The sequence below is a fragment of the Procambarus clarkii genome, chromosome 26 (assembly GCF_040958095.1).
Source record: "Procambarus clarkii isolate CNS0578487 chromosome 26, FALCON_Pclarkii_2.0, whole genome shotgun sequence".
Taxonomy (NCBI): domain Eukaryota; kingdom Metazoa; phylum Arthropoda; class Malacostraca; order Decapoda; family Cambaridae; genus Procambarus; species Procambarus clarkii.
Window position 1 is genome coordinate 9,206,396 of NC_091175.1, and position 17,060 is coordinate 9,223,455.

Genomic DNA, 17,060 nt, shown 5'->3' on the forward strand with positions numbered 1-17,060 from the left:
AGTAAATTTTGTACTTTGACAAGGTAAAGGACACATTTATTAATTCCCAAAGGACTGAAACTGAATATACACTTCTGTACTTGAGTCTTAGACAAATAGGGTGCATTTCCAACCCAAGCTGGAAGTGCAAGCTCTAAGGAACTATGGAAAATATTACAAACAAAAAACTGTCAATAGTATACAATCATCAATTTCATAATAAAGCACACAGGAATAACATGCAGTTATTCCTATGGACAAATTGTGGGAAAGGCCTAAAAAAAATTGTTCAGCTATGCTGCCCAACGGCACATGACATGCTATACAATCTCCAGATTTTATAATAATAATAATAAAAAAATGGAATACACTGGCACAAAACACATGGACTGTGTCGATCTAAGCTTCAACTAGCAGTCCAGTGAAGAGGAAACTTGTATAATTCCCACTAATGCAGAAAACTTAGATCATTAAGTGCTGTGTTGTCTGCAATGCTCACAAAAGGTAAGCAGTGGTAAAGAAAAAAAAAAGTAATCCTAACCTCATTTTATTTTATACTTTACCACTACCAAAAGCGATACATTTAGACCTCATTGCATCAAATTCACCCACTGGAAAACTACGAGCTTTGCCATAATACACTCACACAAATCACAATAGCGTGATGCATCAAATAAACACAACCACAAGGGCCGTGATGAGGGGGTTCGAACCCCTCAGCACGGCCCTTGTGGATGTGTTCATTTGCCAGAGCAGACAAAACTGTTGGTAAGAACAGAATTATTCATCCAGATGTGCCTAAGTGAATGAGAAGTTTGGATTTTTATACAAGCTCGACCCCAACATGTTCAAATGAGAGGGCAATGATTGTATAATCATATACAAATATTGCATATGAATACAATACACAGATTCTCTGGAGGAGAAAATAAGATAGCAGAGAGTAACACAGAAATTGTGAAAGCAAATATTACCAAGATGTATTTATTAGTATGCAAATTAAGCAAATTGAATATGTATGTATTGACAATCAACTGTTAAAAAGTAAAAAATGATTTATAAAAATTTTATGATAAATATTTGACATCCAAGTTAAAAAAAAAAAAAAAAATTAGTTGTTAAAATTATTGACCTGCAACCCCACCCCCATTTCAAAACTGTAATAAAAGAATGGATATAATATTTATGACGGGCTGTGGCAATGTATCCAAAAATGGCACATTACAGGAAAGCTTTATGAGCTCTCAACTGTTTTTAATCCGTGTAATTTAAAAGTTTGAATCATTTTTATTAGAATTTTTATTTTTTTAACACTTGCAATTGAAAATTCTTCCAAAAGATTAATCATTACTGGGATGGAGACACTAAGTCCTCTCCCAACTTCCTGCAAAGTATATCAACAACTTATAACTTTGTAGACGAAGCGATCACTAAAAATAGCACACAACCTTCGTTGCCGTACAGTAAATCATTCTAAGCAACAAAATCAGAAAGCCTTCAATGACCTTTTGCTGATTAGACAAATCTACACTCAATAAATAAAAACATATGGGGGGGGGGGGAGGCTTAAAACTAAAAATTATCCTGGAAGAATTTCCATATGCTGAATATTATAGCATTATGCAGGGCATAAATTCCTCTTTACAAACACCAGACGCATCAAACATATTCTTACCTCGAGCAAAACCACGCGCTGCCATCACGCAAACAAACGATTTACCCTAAACCTAAAATCAAACATTTGGTGAAAGATCACAGACTCTGCATCAGCAAGTTTAACAACCAAGTGTTATAACTGACACTACTCTGTTCCTGTTATTTGGTTACCAATAGGAAAATGTTTATAGAAAACTAATGATTATTTGTCCATAAGTAAACAGCTTTAAAAAAATGAAAATAAAAATAAAAGAGGGCATAACTCTTACCGAGAGTTAGTTATCTTACCCTCTTTTTCCTTTACCCACATCAATGCGCCTGCAAATTTAGCAAAATAAATATTAGTTTCAGATATTCTTTTAACTCATCAGAGATTGCTCTGGACAGTTCGCACGTGCTCTATGCAGTGTAACATTTCCTCGTGGTCTGAAGCACACTGCTCTAATCTGAAATGGAGAGAAAATATCATTTTACACTTTCCAAGGGCAACGTTTTGTCATTTCTATATTATGAGCCCCATACCCATCCTGTGGCCGGTGGTGGAAAGGGTTACAAGCAACAGTAGTAGTTTTTGACAAAATAACAAAACTAATCTTTTCATCATTTTTTTTTTAGTTGTTAAATTAACATGCCCTAACATACTCAAAACATTTTCAAACTGTGATGACTGAATAGTTCAATAACCAGGCCACTAAAAAGAGACAGAAGAAAAAAAAAAAAAAAAAAAAAAAAAAAAACTAGGCCAGATTGAGAAATCCCTAGTGGGGGCATTTAAAGAGATTCCTACTGTTTCAGTACGAAATATTGACATGCCCTCGACTGTGAATACTTTAATTCCAAGAAAACAGCAGGACCTTTACTATGAAAAACATGGATTCATTCTGGGAATACCCAAACACAATAATACAACATAAACTTGCATATTTATTCAAGATCAGTAACTTACTTCTTCAAAAGACTTTCCAGCTGTTCTGGACTCCAGTGCACTTCTTTAAGTCCCTGGAGGCAGTGTCGAGCAAGAATTTTGAAACTCGATCGGCGGCAATTGTTGTGTTGGTTGGAGTCCCAAATTGGAGTGGCCCGTACATAAGACCATGCCAGGAGGGTGTAGTCCACAACACTCACCCACTGCTCAGCTTCCATTAGCTGGTTGCACTGTTCCTCAATAATTTTCTGTATGAAAACAAGTATACAGTATTTTACATACAAGAAAAAATGTATATTATACACAAAGTGTATAATATCAATGTGAAATGTATTAATATCAATACTATCAATGTATAATATATAATGTTCAGAAAGTACTGAACATTCAAAGGAACAATAAAATTCCTATTACATAGTCATACTTTTTACTTTCATTGCCTTGTGAATAATAGTTTGAAATACATGTGGCTCATGTCCTAACTTGACTGTTTAGATTTTTATCAGTATAAATTTTCTATTAATGAGAATAACCGAGGCCTGGGTTACACTGTTCTCGTAGCGCTTGAAGTAAAACTGTCACGAAAGCTACCTCTATCCACAAGTTCAAAAGCATACATAACAGCATTAGAATGTCTATGCCCAACAGATACAACATCTAGGAGGCCGAGCCATAAGGCCAGATTTTCTCAGACACCGTAAAGTGCTGAATCTAACATAGCTGCCTAGCATGAAGACCAACCTTGAAGTTGGCGAGATGAGGTGCAGCTTTGTTGTAGGCCGGCGAGTCTGTCCTGGATGCAAGACGTGAAATCGGGAGAGCCTTGAATATGCACTTCTTCTGAAAGTTGAGCTTCTCCTCCATCTGCTTTAAGTCAGGCTGTGGCAAGATGTTTGATATTTCATCTGCAAAACCACCAGGCATTCTTAACTTTATCCTCATTATTGATCTTAATCACTCCCACATACACGCTTACACACACATTGCATTATTATAATTAGTAATAAAAACCCATAAAACTTTGATCAACTTTTATAGCATATTATTTGTCACAATTATGGTTATATTACTCATAATTATGAACGGTACTTAAAGTAAATTTTGCTACCTCTCACAGAGCTATAAAAATTTAACAAACTGCCACTCCATAAATCTACATTATAATGCAGTTTTAAGCCACGCATCTTTCAATGGAAAGACACAAATTTCCTCATTTTTACTTCATCAACACTAAATTGCTCATTTCTAATCTAATTTCAGTTTTGCATATACCTTTTAAAAGAATAAGAATTTATGACAATACAGTCGAACAAGTTACAATCTACCATCTAGGAGTCGTGCACATTTCTAGCCTATATGTGTAAGGTTCTCTTTTCACAAACTTACAGCAATACCTTCAACTCTACTTGTAATGCTCATAAAAATAAATATACTGTATATATATATATATATATATATTAAATGATATTTCAGCAATATGAATCTGGCAGAAAGTGAGAGCATATAATTTGGTGAAGGTCATACTATATATTAATGTAACTTGACACTTCAAATGAAGTTTATCAGGACATTTACCTTTAAGCTCTGGATGTTTTGTCAAAACGCGATTGAGAACCTCAACCAACTGATTCTTTGACAGTCCCTTAATGGCCACTTCTGGTGGGGATTGCATGGGAGATACAGTCAAGCTACGGCATTTCTTCACAATAGGAGACATCTGCATCATCTTCTGCATCAAAGAAAAAACTGGAAGTCAAGTTGAATAACCCTGGACATCATCACCATACCTGTGTACTGTATGTTATTTTCTGTTCAGTTAAGTAAACATAAAATGTGCATTGTGTGTTTATGTACCAGTGCTGTGAGTATATTAGTGGGAGATCCACCAGAGTACTTAAGAAACTCCAGTGAGATTCATTTACCCAAATTCACTGAAGGAGTTAACCAAGAGGACATGACTTGCAGGCCCTTCACCCCAACTAACTTCTAATGACTGCAAACAGACCAACTGGGATGGCCACCATCATGGAGAACATTGCCTTAACTATGGTAGCAGCAGTTTCTGAAGTGGATATAGCATGATTTCTTGTTATGCCAACCTCTCAATGCTGGGGATTTCCTGATGGCTCTTCCCAATCCCTCCCTGTGCTCCCGCCTGTACCACCGAGCTTTAGGAATTCGTTTTGCTGTGGTGGAACTGTCAGTTTCAGAGACCCAGAAAACAAGTACTGTACAGTATAGTAACTTGAATGATTGTTACAAGTTCATGCCAATACACTCGGAGACCCTGCACACCTGGGGTAACTATGCACTTAAGTTCCCGAAGGAGGTGGGAAAGGAACTCGTTAGGCAAACCCGAGACCCAAGAGTGACCATGTTTGTTCCTGCTCCAGCACCTCAATGGTGTAAGCCAGGGTGAAAATGCCCACTGTATCTTAGGCACACACTCCACCTCTGTGGAGCTGGATGAGGTTTTTGAACAGTGATTGCCATATAGAGTATATGCATTCTGTAAGCTGTAATGTAATGTAACAAATTAAAATAAAGTATACTTTATTAAAGGTTACAGAGTATATAAAAAAAATCTTGGATGGTAGAAAAAAATACTCAAATATTCAGGAGGAATCTACAATACATATTTATTTATTCACTATATACTGTACTGTTTTCTAAATAGTGGATCAGGTGCACAACCCCAAAATATCTTGAATCTGCTGTTCCTCAACCAATTTTGCAATGAACACACACTTTTAAGTATTTTTCAATGGTTACTCATAAAGCTATTTACAAATAAGGCTGCTGTATTTTGTGTTTGATACACACACTTTAGACAAGTCACAAAAAAAAAAAAATGAAAAACATGATTTATAACAGGCCTACCCGTCGGTGTTCCATCAAGTCTTTTGGTGGAGTATCATTTAACTGCAGCCTTTTCCTTGGGGATGACCGTAGAACAATCATACCCTTCCCAGGAGACCTCTTGATTGGAGTTTTTTCTGATCTCTTAATAGGACTCTCTATTGGAATTGGAGACCATTCCAAGGGAAGTGATCTTCTCCCACGCCCTCGAATGATAAGTTCATCTGGCGAGGGCGTCGGAGAAAGAAACGAAGACGGCAGATTGATTGTTGCTGACCAGTTGTCCAAGTTGCCTGTGGGGTACAATATAGCACTTATTACACAATACATAATCTCTTGGAAGTTAACATGAACAGTATGAGCCTTCAAGTGAAAAATGGTAGTAATGATACTAGAAATCAAATGAATAACAAAATTTAGAAACAAAACCTGCCACATTAAACCTCACACCACTATTTTGGCCTGGTATTTGCAGGTAACACATGTGCTCTATCTATCCTGGCAGTAGAAGCACTTCACGTAATGAATGCAGACTGCCCGCAATCTAAATACAACAGATAAGTGTCAGACCAATAATTCAAGCGAGTTTTATGTGAGCAAATTACGTAGGCAATCAAAGTAAATTTCTCTCAAGGAAACATGGTCATTTCAGGTACATAAACTGAATGAATTTGCATTCAAATTGTGCTACTTTCCCAACACCAACTGTGGTGATAACTCAGGAGTTAAGAAAAGGAAGACCTAACAGAGATCTTACATTTATGTGGCTTAATCCTTCAAACGCATGTGACAATTTTTTGTTGGGCATTTTGGAATTCTGTTATGGCTTCTACTGATTTTCTCATTGTAGATATTGTATGTAGTTATATAGAAAGTGTGTATACAAGTACAGTACTGTACATTTTAATAACAGCAAAACTCTATTTTATCATGCTAAGAATATAATATGGCGCATATACGGTATTAGTGACACAAATATATTTGACCATTCCGATGTCCAATCTCTGATACATAATATTATTAATAAAAAAAACAGATACAGTATTGACATACAGTACAGTATGTAAAAATATCTTCACGGCAACTCCTACCCCATGCCTGGCTAGGAGCTAATGGGCCAATGGCTCCATGTTTTTTTTTTTGGGTACGTCAGAGGGTTGCCACCTATAAGCAGGGGGTGAAGTGCAGGAGACAAGTGTGTAGAGACAAGAGAAGTGTAAGAGACAAAGTAAATATATAAATAGGTTTAGCTTACCTAGGAAGGTGCATTGTAAGTAATGAACAATATCACCAGATAATACCTGTAGCACAATTGGCCCATTGTCAGTGTCTGGCCTGCAAAACTATGAACAACATCTCCAAATCAATAAATGTAAACAAAGCCACCAAAGATTGAAGAAAGCTGTACAGGTTTGTAAGTTGTGTAAATGCTTGCTGAATCCTGGCCCCTGCCACAGGGATGTAAATTCACAGATTTGAGTAAAAGAGAACCAAAAAGTGAGTAGGCCCAAACAAACATCCTATATGTCAGGATTTACAAACCACATAGCAAATGCAATAATCATTAAGGTGACACTCGTGCACTATCACAGTCGTAGATCCCCAAATGCAAATGATGTCAGGTGTCTGTGACATCGCACACATAAAACAAAACTCTTTATTTTTGTTAGAATAGGTCTGTGTTAAAGAGTAGCTATGAATTTACCTCAATTTACCCGAGGGCCCTTGTTGAGAGTACTAGAGCCCTCAATGAGGACAGGAAGACAATGGCTTGTCAAAGGTCCTCCATTTATCATTTTAGCACATTTTTTTTTTTTACAACATACTGCAGCTTTAAAAGCTCTGAGTAAATAAATCACTTCTTGCACAGGAAACTCAAACGAGTGACACGTGAGGGGGGGAGGGAGGTAGTGTGGCTCCCGAGACTTACCTAGCTGGGTGTGGCGGAGGGTGATGGAGGCAGGTCTGGGGATCTCCTCCAGGGCACCCCGGGTCCGGTGGGCCACAGGTTCCCCTCCGGCCCCTACCACTACCATGCCCTCGGCCATGTCTGAGCCTGGAGGCTTGGGATCTTTTCTCCTGTGGATCACCTATGGGGGAGTTTTTTTCCCCCCAACTGCTAGCGATAACCTGTCCCCCCGTGGATTGTCCGGATCTTCTGCTGTGGCTGGTGTAGACCTTGACCTTCCACCGTGGATGGTCTTGACCTCCCGTGCAGCTGGCTGGCTGGCTGGACCTTTAAACGCTCAACTGGCTGAGGTGCAGCTATTTAAAACGAGTTATTGGGCACGGTGGGCTAATACTTGTGCCGGGACGGATAGGGGGGATGACGGAAAGCCACAACCAATTACACTGGTGGATGCTGGGGGACTGGTGTCCGCTACAGGTATCACTCTCAACAGGATATTTAAACCTCGTCGAATGCTGTCGCCGCGAGACAGATGGCGCGCACTTGCTCTTCCTCTCCGCCCACGGACCAACTTGTTGAATACAGCGGCCTTAACCGCTCACCTTTCACTCACCACCGCCCGACCACCGTCTCAGGACATCTTGCACCCCTTTCTCCTTACACTGGTCATTAGACGCGGTGCTACAAATCGTAAACGAGGCACAAAATAGGGAAAATACGAATGTAAACAAAGCGACCTGCAGCAGACGCCTAGACCCCCACGCCGTCTCAGTTTCCCGCCAAACGCTCGACTTGACAACTACCAATCACAGGCCTGGTCTGCACGAATTTTATGACGTCATACTCTTGTGGCCAATGGGGCACCCGAACGGGCTTCCTGGATGACATCATGAGATCTTTGACTGAACCGCGGCTAGTTGTCGTTACAATGACAGATAAGAATACAAATATGTATATATTTATACAAGTATAAATATATATATATATATATATTTATATATATATATTTTATTTCTTACTTCTAAATTAAATATATGTAGGGGACAGTTTTTTAATGAAATATTGTGAATTGTGTTAATAATGATCATGTAATAACTACGTCATCCATTCAGAGACGTGGAACGAGAAACTCTCCATAACATCTCTACACGTTGTATTATTAACAAAATAACTTAACTCCTCTTCAAGACACAACTGTGACGAGCTTGTGTCTAAAGGAAACCACAATAACATTATCAATGACGAAGTCAGAATAATCTATCTTCCTCTGATCCCATTCCTCATTGGCCACTGAATGCACGGTAAATATGATTGATGAATTAGCCCATATATGCTCTTCATGCAAGAATAATTACAAAAAAAACACTTGATACAGTTATGCGTAAGTATCCACTAGAAAAATGAAACGAGAATTCCGAACGTTTTCGTGTTATCAAGGAAAATACAGTCTGTATTGCCTTAATAATGGAAAGGGAGTGATTAAATTTTGAAAGTGGTGGGTACTCTCCCACGGTGCAGGAAAGTGCCATTGTTGTCTCTCAAATCATAAATCTCATACATCCTGCTTAGGTTATCCATTTTGAACAATATTGATCTTCAATAGAGTTACGGCTCAAAAATAGTCTCGTTTTCTATGCATCCCACTCGTAAGGGTAGGAGGGTTGCTTGGGTTCGTGTGTTTTTCGTTAAGCTGAAAGACTTGGATTTGCATGAAGTGGCAAATCCACTTTGATTTGTTAATTCCTTTTATAATGAGAAAATCAGTAGGAGCCCTGAGGAGGATTCGAACCTGCACACTAATGGATGCTCCCAAACCCACGAACTTACACTTTTGTAGCATATCGTGGCTTAGTAAGCGTACTTAAGTGTGATTTCTTGGTCGATTTAGAATTATATGTCGTTATCAAAATAATTTCGGCTCGCGAAATGAACATACTGTCCCGTTTTCTGTTTTGCGTTCACCGGCAGGTAAGGGGGTACTTTAGTACAACAGTTTCTTGACGTTGGGAAACCTTAGGAGAACGGGTCGTATCATGTCCCTTGTATTTCTTCATTTTATCTAATGTAATCAGCCCCTTCAGGTATAAATTCAGGTATTTCCCTCTGTAGTTCCACGTGGGTCTTGACCGTCAACTCGCGAGTGAGTATTGTTTCCGCAACCTGTCCTCTCGAATAATACATCGTATTTTGACGTAAAAATCCCCTCATCGGACAAATTATGCTGTATTGTGAAGCCCAGAGGCTCACAAACGTCGACGAATCCCAGAGGCTCATGACGTCATTTTGACGTCAAAATCCCCCTCCCCATCGGACAAATTATGATGTATTGTGAATCTCAGAGGCTCACAAACATTCACGTTTTCCATGCAGGAGTCGTTCAGTTAGATCAGGTTTTAGTTCACCATTTTCTGTCCATTGTGACAACAGGAGAAGACGGGCTGGGTGAGAGATAAAAGAAAACGATAGACATAGAAGAGAGGGGGGGACTGAGGGAAGAGATGGGACACAGGGTGAAAGTGGCCGCGGTGGGAGGGGGAAGCCATTAAAGTATTTCACGCAGGTACAAGGAGAAGCGAGTATAGACCGCGCTCTTCGCCACACTCTAAGAGCGAAGTTCACACAGTTACACTCTAGGATTCCATCAATGTGGCAATGTGTGGGTTGTAATTATACTGAATTGACGACTCTTTTCTTTACAGGCTTCGCACAGTGTGGTAGAAATGTTCCGGATTTGATACTATCGGAACATGGAATTCTTTGGGATACATATTATATATATATATATATATATATATATATATATATATATATATATATATATATATATATATATATATATATATATATATATATATATATATATATAATATATTTTATCTATATGCTCGCTCTTGAGTATAATCGCCCTATGTTGGTGTGTACTCGCCTAGTTGTGCCTGCCGGCGGGGGTTGAGCTTCGGCTCTTTGATCCCACCTCTCAACTGGTGTTCAGGTTCCTGAACCAATTGGGCTCCATCATATCTCCATTTGAAACTGTATGGAGTCTGCTGCTGTTGTATCAGCATCAGCTACTCGGAACAAAAATTCCAAGTAGCACGGGCTATGGTGAGCCCGTAGTTGGAGTTTTTTTTGTTTTAAACAAATGACAAGCCACCGGCTTCCTGCCCCCCTCCCCCCCCCCCACTTCCCCGCGTCGTGTCCACAGATTGTAGTCCTCAGACAGTTTAGTTTATTTATTATGCACCCCATACCCCATCGTGTGGGTGGTAGTGGAAAGTGTTACAGAGGCACATAATGGGCTCAGGGAGGGACTGAACCCCACAAAATCATTAGCTAAACAAGTTACAATCGTGATGAGCTAATTACAAAATTCAATACACATCGTCACACACATGTAATATTTGTCTTCCGCGAAGTGGCAACCCTGGCCGGCGCAGTCTCGACCTTCCCCAATTAAGGTAGGAAACCATTAGTGAACGGCCCAGTCTGGCCCCAGCACCTGAGGCGACGGTCTGTGCCTCGCCTCTGTGCGTCTGTCTCTCTCTCCGTCCAGCGGTGATAAGCTCATCTGAACATTTGTAATTGTTATATATATATGTGTGTATATCACGAAAATAAACACGTGATTAAAAATGTGACAGTGTCAGACCACGGAGGAAAAATGAAACAGGAATTTCCTTAAGTACTTTCGTATATTAATACATCTTCACTCCTTCTGAAGATGTATTAATATACGAAAGTACTTAAGGAAATTCCTGTTTCATTTTTCCTCCGTGGTCTGACATTGTTTTATATATATGTATAAAGTAACGAGATTTTTTGTATATCAACGATTTGATATATACAGTATATAATGTTATTTAATTTACTGAACTTAAAATACTAACATGACAGTAGTTATAAGTGCTATCAGAGTAGTTTGTGAAATAACCAAGTGATAAGCTGACGACGAGTCACAATAACGGGACTGAAGATATAATGACCACACCACACATCAGAAGATGAAGCGAAGACGTTTCGGTCCCTCCTGGACCATTATCATGTATAGTGTGTGAGTGGAGGGAGGATGGTGTTGTTGTAGTTTTAGATTCAGCTATTAGCACCATAATATTCCAAGTAGCACAAAGCTTCTAAGATAAGGAACAGGTAATGTTGTTTTTCAGCTACACAGAACAATACCATGAAGCACGAGCTGTAGTAAGCCCGTGCTTACTTAAAATACTTAAAAATACTTAAAATAAGTTGTTGGAGTTCTGCCTAGAATTCCTGACTACTGTATTTGGTTGATAGAGCCCGAGTGCATTGGGGGAAATTGTGTGACACCCCTGTTATAGGCTTCAGTGAAGCCTCTGGATCCTCGTGAGTGTAGTGGCACTCCAGGTTGCAATTCTTTTGACCATGTGGTGGTGCAGTTGACTAATGCGCGTCTGGGAGCATCCTGTGCGTAGGTTCGAACTCCCATTAAAGCCTTTGTTTATTTGATATATCACTTTATTGTGATTTCTGTGTGTGAGTAGAAGTTAAGGTGTAAGGTGAGGAATAGGTAAGAGAAGAAGGTTTTCCTGGAAGAAGGTAAAAAATCAAGTAGAAGCTAAGAACAGGATGATTGGCACGAATGGGATGAGTGGGATTAGGTAAGAATAAGAGGAAGGAGAGGTTACCTTACCTTACCTTGAGGTGCTTCCGGGGCTTAGCGTCCTCGTGGCCCGGTCGTCGACCAGGCCTTCTGGTTGCTGATTCGAAAAGAAAACGGGGGGGGGGGGGGGTAGTTTTAAGTCAGATCACGTTTGTTAAGAAGGTTGGAGCATTTAAGCATATACTGTGAAAGGGAAGAGTTAACAGCAACAAAGCCAGGACTCAGGATCATGTTAAGTAGGATGTGTATCAGAGCCGATTCGACAAGACGGCGTCTGTGTAGAGGCAGGAAAGATTAATTTAGAAGACCAATCAATAGGATGATTAGAATCCCTAACATGACAGATGAGAGCATTGTTTGTGTCTGCAGACGTAACACTTCTTTTGTGTTTCTTAAGTCTGTTATTTAGTGCACGGCCAGTTAATGAAACTTCAGTTTCAGTTAGTTAAGTGAAGGAAGTTTTGTAGGAAGAGTGGGAAGTTGAGTGGTTTAAACTACTGTTTTGATTTCTACTGGGGTTGTTGACCTGATGGTTGTGGGTTCCACACTCCCCTTTAGTATTTCATATATATTTTTAAATTTAATTGATATATATAAGACTCCCCTGAGTCTTGTACAGATATACAAGATGTGTGTGTGTGTGTGTGTGTGTGTGTGTGTGTGTGTGTGTGTGTGTGTGTGTGCTCGCGTGCGTGCATGCATGCATGCGTCCGTACGCACGCACGTACTGACATATTTTTTGCATTGTCTACTTAGCTTTTACTAATAACTTCCCAACCACTTGGACTGGACGGTAGAACAACGGTTTCGCTTCATGCAGGTCGGTGTTCAATCCCCGACCGTCCAAAAGTGGCTGCACACCATTCCTTCCCATCCCAAATCCTTATCCTGACCCCTTCCCAGTACTAATAGTCATAATGGCTTGGTGCTTTCCCCCTGATAATTCCCCCCTACTTAGCTTTTACTTTCAAAGTTCAACCTTACTACAGCACGTGTTTATAATTCTCTCAGCTACCAACCAGCAGCGGTCATGGCGGTGTCTTTGGGGTGGATGTGGTCCCTGGCGGTGGTGGTAGGCTGGTGTCTGCGGTCAACCCACACTCTCAACTGGGGGCCCGCCGTATGCAACATTGCTAATGTTGACAGACAGTGGCTGGAGAAGCTGTGTGGCGAGGTACGCAGGTGGCCCACGAATAACTTACAAAAAAATAAATACTATCGGAGAAACAGCATTTTAACGACTATATATATATAGATTGCATGTTTATTCATTTCAAGGTGCTCTTGCCGTCGCCTTAAGCACAGCTATCACTTGTGTACAATGATATACGTTCATTGTAAAGCTTTCATATTTGTGTTTACAAGGCCACGAATCACGAGCGGTAATAATGTTATATAAATGTTAGTAAGTAAGCTGTGAAATGAAATGCTATATCGCCCGTCTCTCTCTCTCTCTCTCTCTCTCTCTCTCTCTCTCTCTCTCTCTCTCTCTCTCTCTCTCTCTCTCTCTCTCTCTCTCTCTCCCACGTACAGTCTCTGAAGGAGGTCAGCGCCAGTGTGGGGGTCCTGCAGGAACACCTGGACAGAGTGATGTCCTTCGTCGATCTCATCGAGAGACGGGAAGACACCGGGCTGACCACCTCCACCGGAGCAGGTAAGGCTCTCCATGTATCAGTGTATTATAATAATTATTATTATGCAAAAAGATGTACACAAAATTTGCTTTACTTAAGTTTTCTATGGTGACAGTGTAAATACGTAGCATTTTCTTTGTCTGATTTGCCTTTCATAGAAAAAGACAAATTTAAAGGGGTAACATATGTATTTTGAAGATTCGCTGGTGAGTGATCTGTCGAACGGGATGAAGCCACAAGATGCTCCGGTGATGCTTGGACAGAATGCCGTTGCGAAAGATGAAACTACTAAAGTAGAGGGAGAAGAGAAGGAAGAAAAGGAAGCAGAAAAAGTAGAAGGGAAGGAAGCAGAAAAAGTAGGTTGGAAGGAAGCAGAAAAAGTAGAAGAGAAGGAAGCCGTGAAGGAAGAAGAGAAAGTAGAAGTAATGAAGGCAGAGGAAGTAGAAGAGAAGAAAACAGATAAACGAGTGAAAGAAGATCAAGAGGAAGAGAAAGGAGGAATGAAGGAAGACCAAGATAAAGCAAAGGAAGGGGAAAATGGAGGAGTAAAAGAGAGAGAAAATGAAGAAGAGAAGGGAGGAGTGAAAAAAGAAGAGCAAGATAAAGAAGAGAGACTCAGACATGATGGTAGAAAGAAACACGTTGACACGGATCCTAAAAAAGGTGAAATATTCTCGATAATTAGCAAACACGTATATAATATTTTTGATTAATGTGAGTTTTTGTTTGCTAGGTAGCCCGTGGCCCTCTATATCTTCCTGTCGAATTACCTGTCTGCTTTTGTGTGTGTCCCATTCTGCCTCTTTGTCTTGCATGTTCCAGGTTTTTCTCATTTGCCCGAGTTTACCTGAGGGCTACTATCTCTCTAGTGGCCTCGACGAGAATAGGACACCGGCGGCTTGTCAAAGATCCCCCTCCCCTTCCCACTTGTCTTGAAGATAGCTGTATCGTAAACATAATTGATCAGAGATCTCGAGGGTAACATTGGGGTAGTTGTTCGTCCCATAAATATGTTTATGAAATCATATTACAGGGGAAAAAAGTACATGTTTTGTAAGCTTGGAAAATGGTTTGAGAACCTGCTTTAACAATATGAAGGACCTGCCCTTGAAGAGGCAGTGCTGTCTACCATGATACCCATTGAACCGCCTACCCGCCGAAGCCTTAAATGTCAAATCACTGCTGAATGTTAAGGTCCAACTCGACAACACATTCAGGACAAGTGTGTGTATGTTGGGGGGGGGGGGGGGGAGGGGGACCTCTGACACGCTGCTTTGGCTTCTTGTCCTCGTCGAGGCCACTAGAGAGAGATAGTGGCCCGCTGGTAAATCAAGGTAAAGATACCTATCTGGTTCATAAATAACGTAGCAGCTGAGGGAGACGTCCCGATCTGTCTCGCTCGGTATGCGACAGTAAATATACGTTCCTGAAGGAGCGACACACCAACCTTCCCATCTTTGTAGACCTGCGAGCGGGTGACGTCAGGCCATCTCGTTAAAAGTAAACGATAGTGAGATAAAGTGTAGGCCTTGATTTCCTTGTGTTCTGGAGAGAGAGAGAGAGAGAGAGAGAGAGAGAGAGAGAGAGAGAGAGAGAGAGAGAGAGAGAGAGAGAGAGAGAGAGAGAGAGAGAGAGAGATAGAGAGAGAGAGAGAGAGAGAGAGAGAGAGAGAGAGAGAGAGAGAGAGAGAGAGAGAGAGAGAGAGAGAGAGAGAGAGAGAGAGAGAGATGGGGAGAGGTGGGGACTCTCCCATTCTGTAAGTGGTGATGCAGGTGGTGGTAATGCAGGCGGTGTTCGTGTGTTCCTCAGGGGAGTGCGTGGTCCAGGTGACCAACAACCACGAGACTATCGGCATGTTCTACATGATGTCTTACAACCACGGCCACTGTTCCAACCGCCACCCAATCACCGCCCCCATCCGCTACTGCCTCGGCTACTGTCAGTCCCGGTCCTTCATAGGTGAGTCTACACTCCACATCATACCCAACAGTAGTCCAGTTCACTCAGTAGTCCCCATCATGTAGCAGCCCCATTACATTGTAGTCCCATCTAATAGGTCCAAGAGCTAACAGCTAGATCATGCAGGCGGAATTTGTAAACACACACACACAAAACCCTTACACAGCCTCTTCCCTCTCGAACTGTAGCTCATATCCTTAAAGACAGTCTTGCCGACACCACCCCTATTCCCCTCCTCTCCCCCCAAAGCCTTCCCCCTCACCTATACCTCTAACCTCATCCCTCACCTCTCAGATCTAAAATCACTAAATCTCAAACCTCACCCAGGCATTCCACCATCAATAACTACCCAAAATTCGTCACATTTTCTCTACTCTCCATGACTAAAGTCACTAGTCATTCACCCTCATGACTCAAGATGCAATACTTCATCAACTAACCCAACTCACACGTGTGAAAGTGACGACGTTTCGGTCCGTCCTGGACCATCACGATCAAATGGTGACGTCACGACGTAATTAGCGCTCCGAACGCACCGAGAAGTTGTCACTTTCATTATATATATGTGAGGGTTAAGTTGGTTTAGTCAAGATGTTGTGACTTATTTTGTGCATTTCATCAAGTGTAAGCAAGTCACAACATCGCAACGAATGGGTTGTATCTTAAGATGGACATTTAAGATGCGTCTTAAGCTTCTGTGTGTTTCTTTACATATCCGATCAAGCTACTTTCTTATAGATGAAAGTTGAAAGGTTGATAGGTCTTTGGCCCTCAATGTCTATAGACCTATCTCTTAATGTATCCATTGCATCTCTACGTTTCAACGGGGCTAATTATACCCTGCCTCCCTGTCCTGTAAGGCAGGGGCCAGATTTACGAAGCAATTACACAAGCACTTACGAACCAGTACATCTTTTCTCAATCTTTGGCGGTTTTGTTTACAATTATTAAACAGTTAATGAGCTCCGAAGCACCAGGAGGCTGTTTATAACAATAACAACAGTGGATTGAAAAGTTTTCATGCTTGTAAACTGTTTAATAAATGTAATCTAAGCCGTCAAAGATTGAAGAAAGATGTTTAAGTTCGTAAGTACTTGTGTAACTGCTTCGTGAATCTGGCCCCAGGTCTTTATATCTTATATTCCATCAATCTGTTTGTATCCTATGTGTGTATGTATTTTTGCCTACATAAAATGTTTATGTTCCGCCAGTATCCATCAAGCATTTATGCAACCCATTACGAAACCTTTATATCTATCAACAATCATTGCTTGTTTGTTTAAATGTGTTAAAACAGTTTAGAAGCTTGGAAACTTCACAATCCAAGGTTCCTATTATTATAGTAGTCTCGTTGTGCTTCGGAGTTCAAATTGTTTAAATGTAAACAGCCGCCATGATTGAGGAAAGATGTTTAACCTTCGTAAGTCATTATGTTTAAAAGTCTTTAGGCTTTAAAAGTCTTATGTTGTTATAGATTCAGCTACTCGGAACAAGTTCAAAGTA

General features: G+C 40.6%; 2 protein-coding genes across 3 annotated transcripts in view; one reads left to right on the forward strand and one right to left on the reverse strand.

Annotated features, from left to right (window-relative positions):
* Positions 1–1,275: 1,275 nt before the first annotated feature.
* On the reverse strand, positions 1,276–8,109 carry LOC123756759 (uncharacterized). 2 transcript variants are annotated; one of them, XM_045740063.2, is made up of 6 exons: positions 7,350–8,109; positions 5,441–5,712; positions 4,136–4,286; positions 3,302–3,465; positions 2,582–2,808; positions 1,276–2,081 (listed from the first exon to the last, which is right to left on the reverse strand). In XM_045740063.2, exons 1-6 carry the CDS (start codon positions 7,465–7,467, stop codon positions 2,003–2,005), a joined length of 1,011 nt encoding a protein of 336 aa, XP_045596019.1. In that variant the 5' UTR covers positions 7,468–8,109; the 3' UTR covers positions 1,276–2,002. The 2 variants fall into 2 exon arrangements, with proteins under 2 accessions (XP_045596019.1, XP_045596018.1); XM_045740062.2 differs by having other exon boundaries at positions 4,136–4,289.
* Positions 8,110–10,822: 2,713 nt separating this feature from the next.
* The window catches only part of LOC123757018 (cell division cycle and apoptosis regulator protein 1), a 7,239-nt gene continuing 1,001 nt past the window's right edge, over positions 10,823–17,060 (forward strand). The window contains exons 1-5 of the mRNA XM_045740419.2: positions 10,823–10,906; positions 12,976–13,138; positions 13,498–13,618; positions 13,797–14,261; positions 15,408–15,557. Of these exons, the coding sequence (XP_045596375.2) occupies positions 12,995–13,138; positions 13,498–13,618; positions 13,797–14,261; positions 15,408–15,557 (880 nt within the window). The 5' untranslated portion in view covers positions 10,823–10,906; positions 12,976–12,994. The remainder of the gene's footprint in view (positions 10,907–12,975; positions 13,139–13,497; positions 13,619–13,796; positions 14,262–15,407; positions 15,558–17,060) is intronic.

Bases quoted from the DNA above. Each gene is read 5' to 3' on its own strand.
- LOC123756759 (XM_045740062.2), bottom strand. From the start codon at position 7,467: ATGGCCGAGGGCATGGTAGTGGTAGGGGCCGGAGGGGAACCTGTGGCC. The intron at 4,290-5,440 runs GTAGGCCTGTTA...TCTTTGATGCAG, and splicing joins ACTTGATGGAACACCGACGG to AAGATGATGCAGATGTCTCC. The intron at 2,082-2,581 runs GTAAGTTACTGA...TCTCCATTTCAG, and splicing joins CTGGAAAGTCTTTTGAAGAA to ATTAGAGCAGTGTGCTTCAG.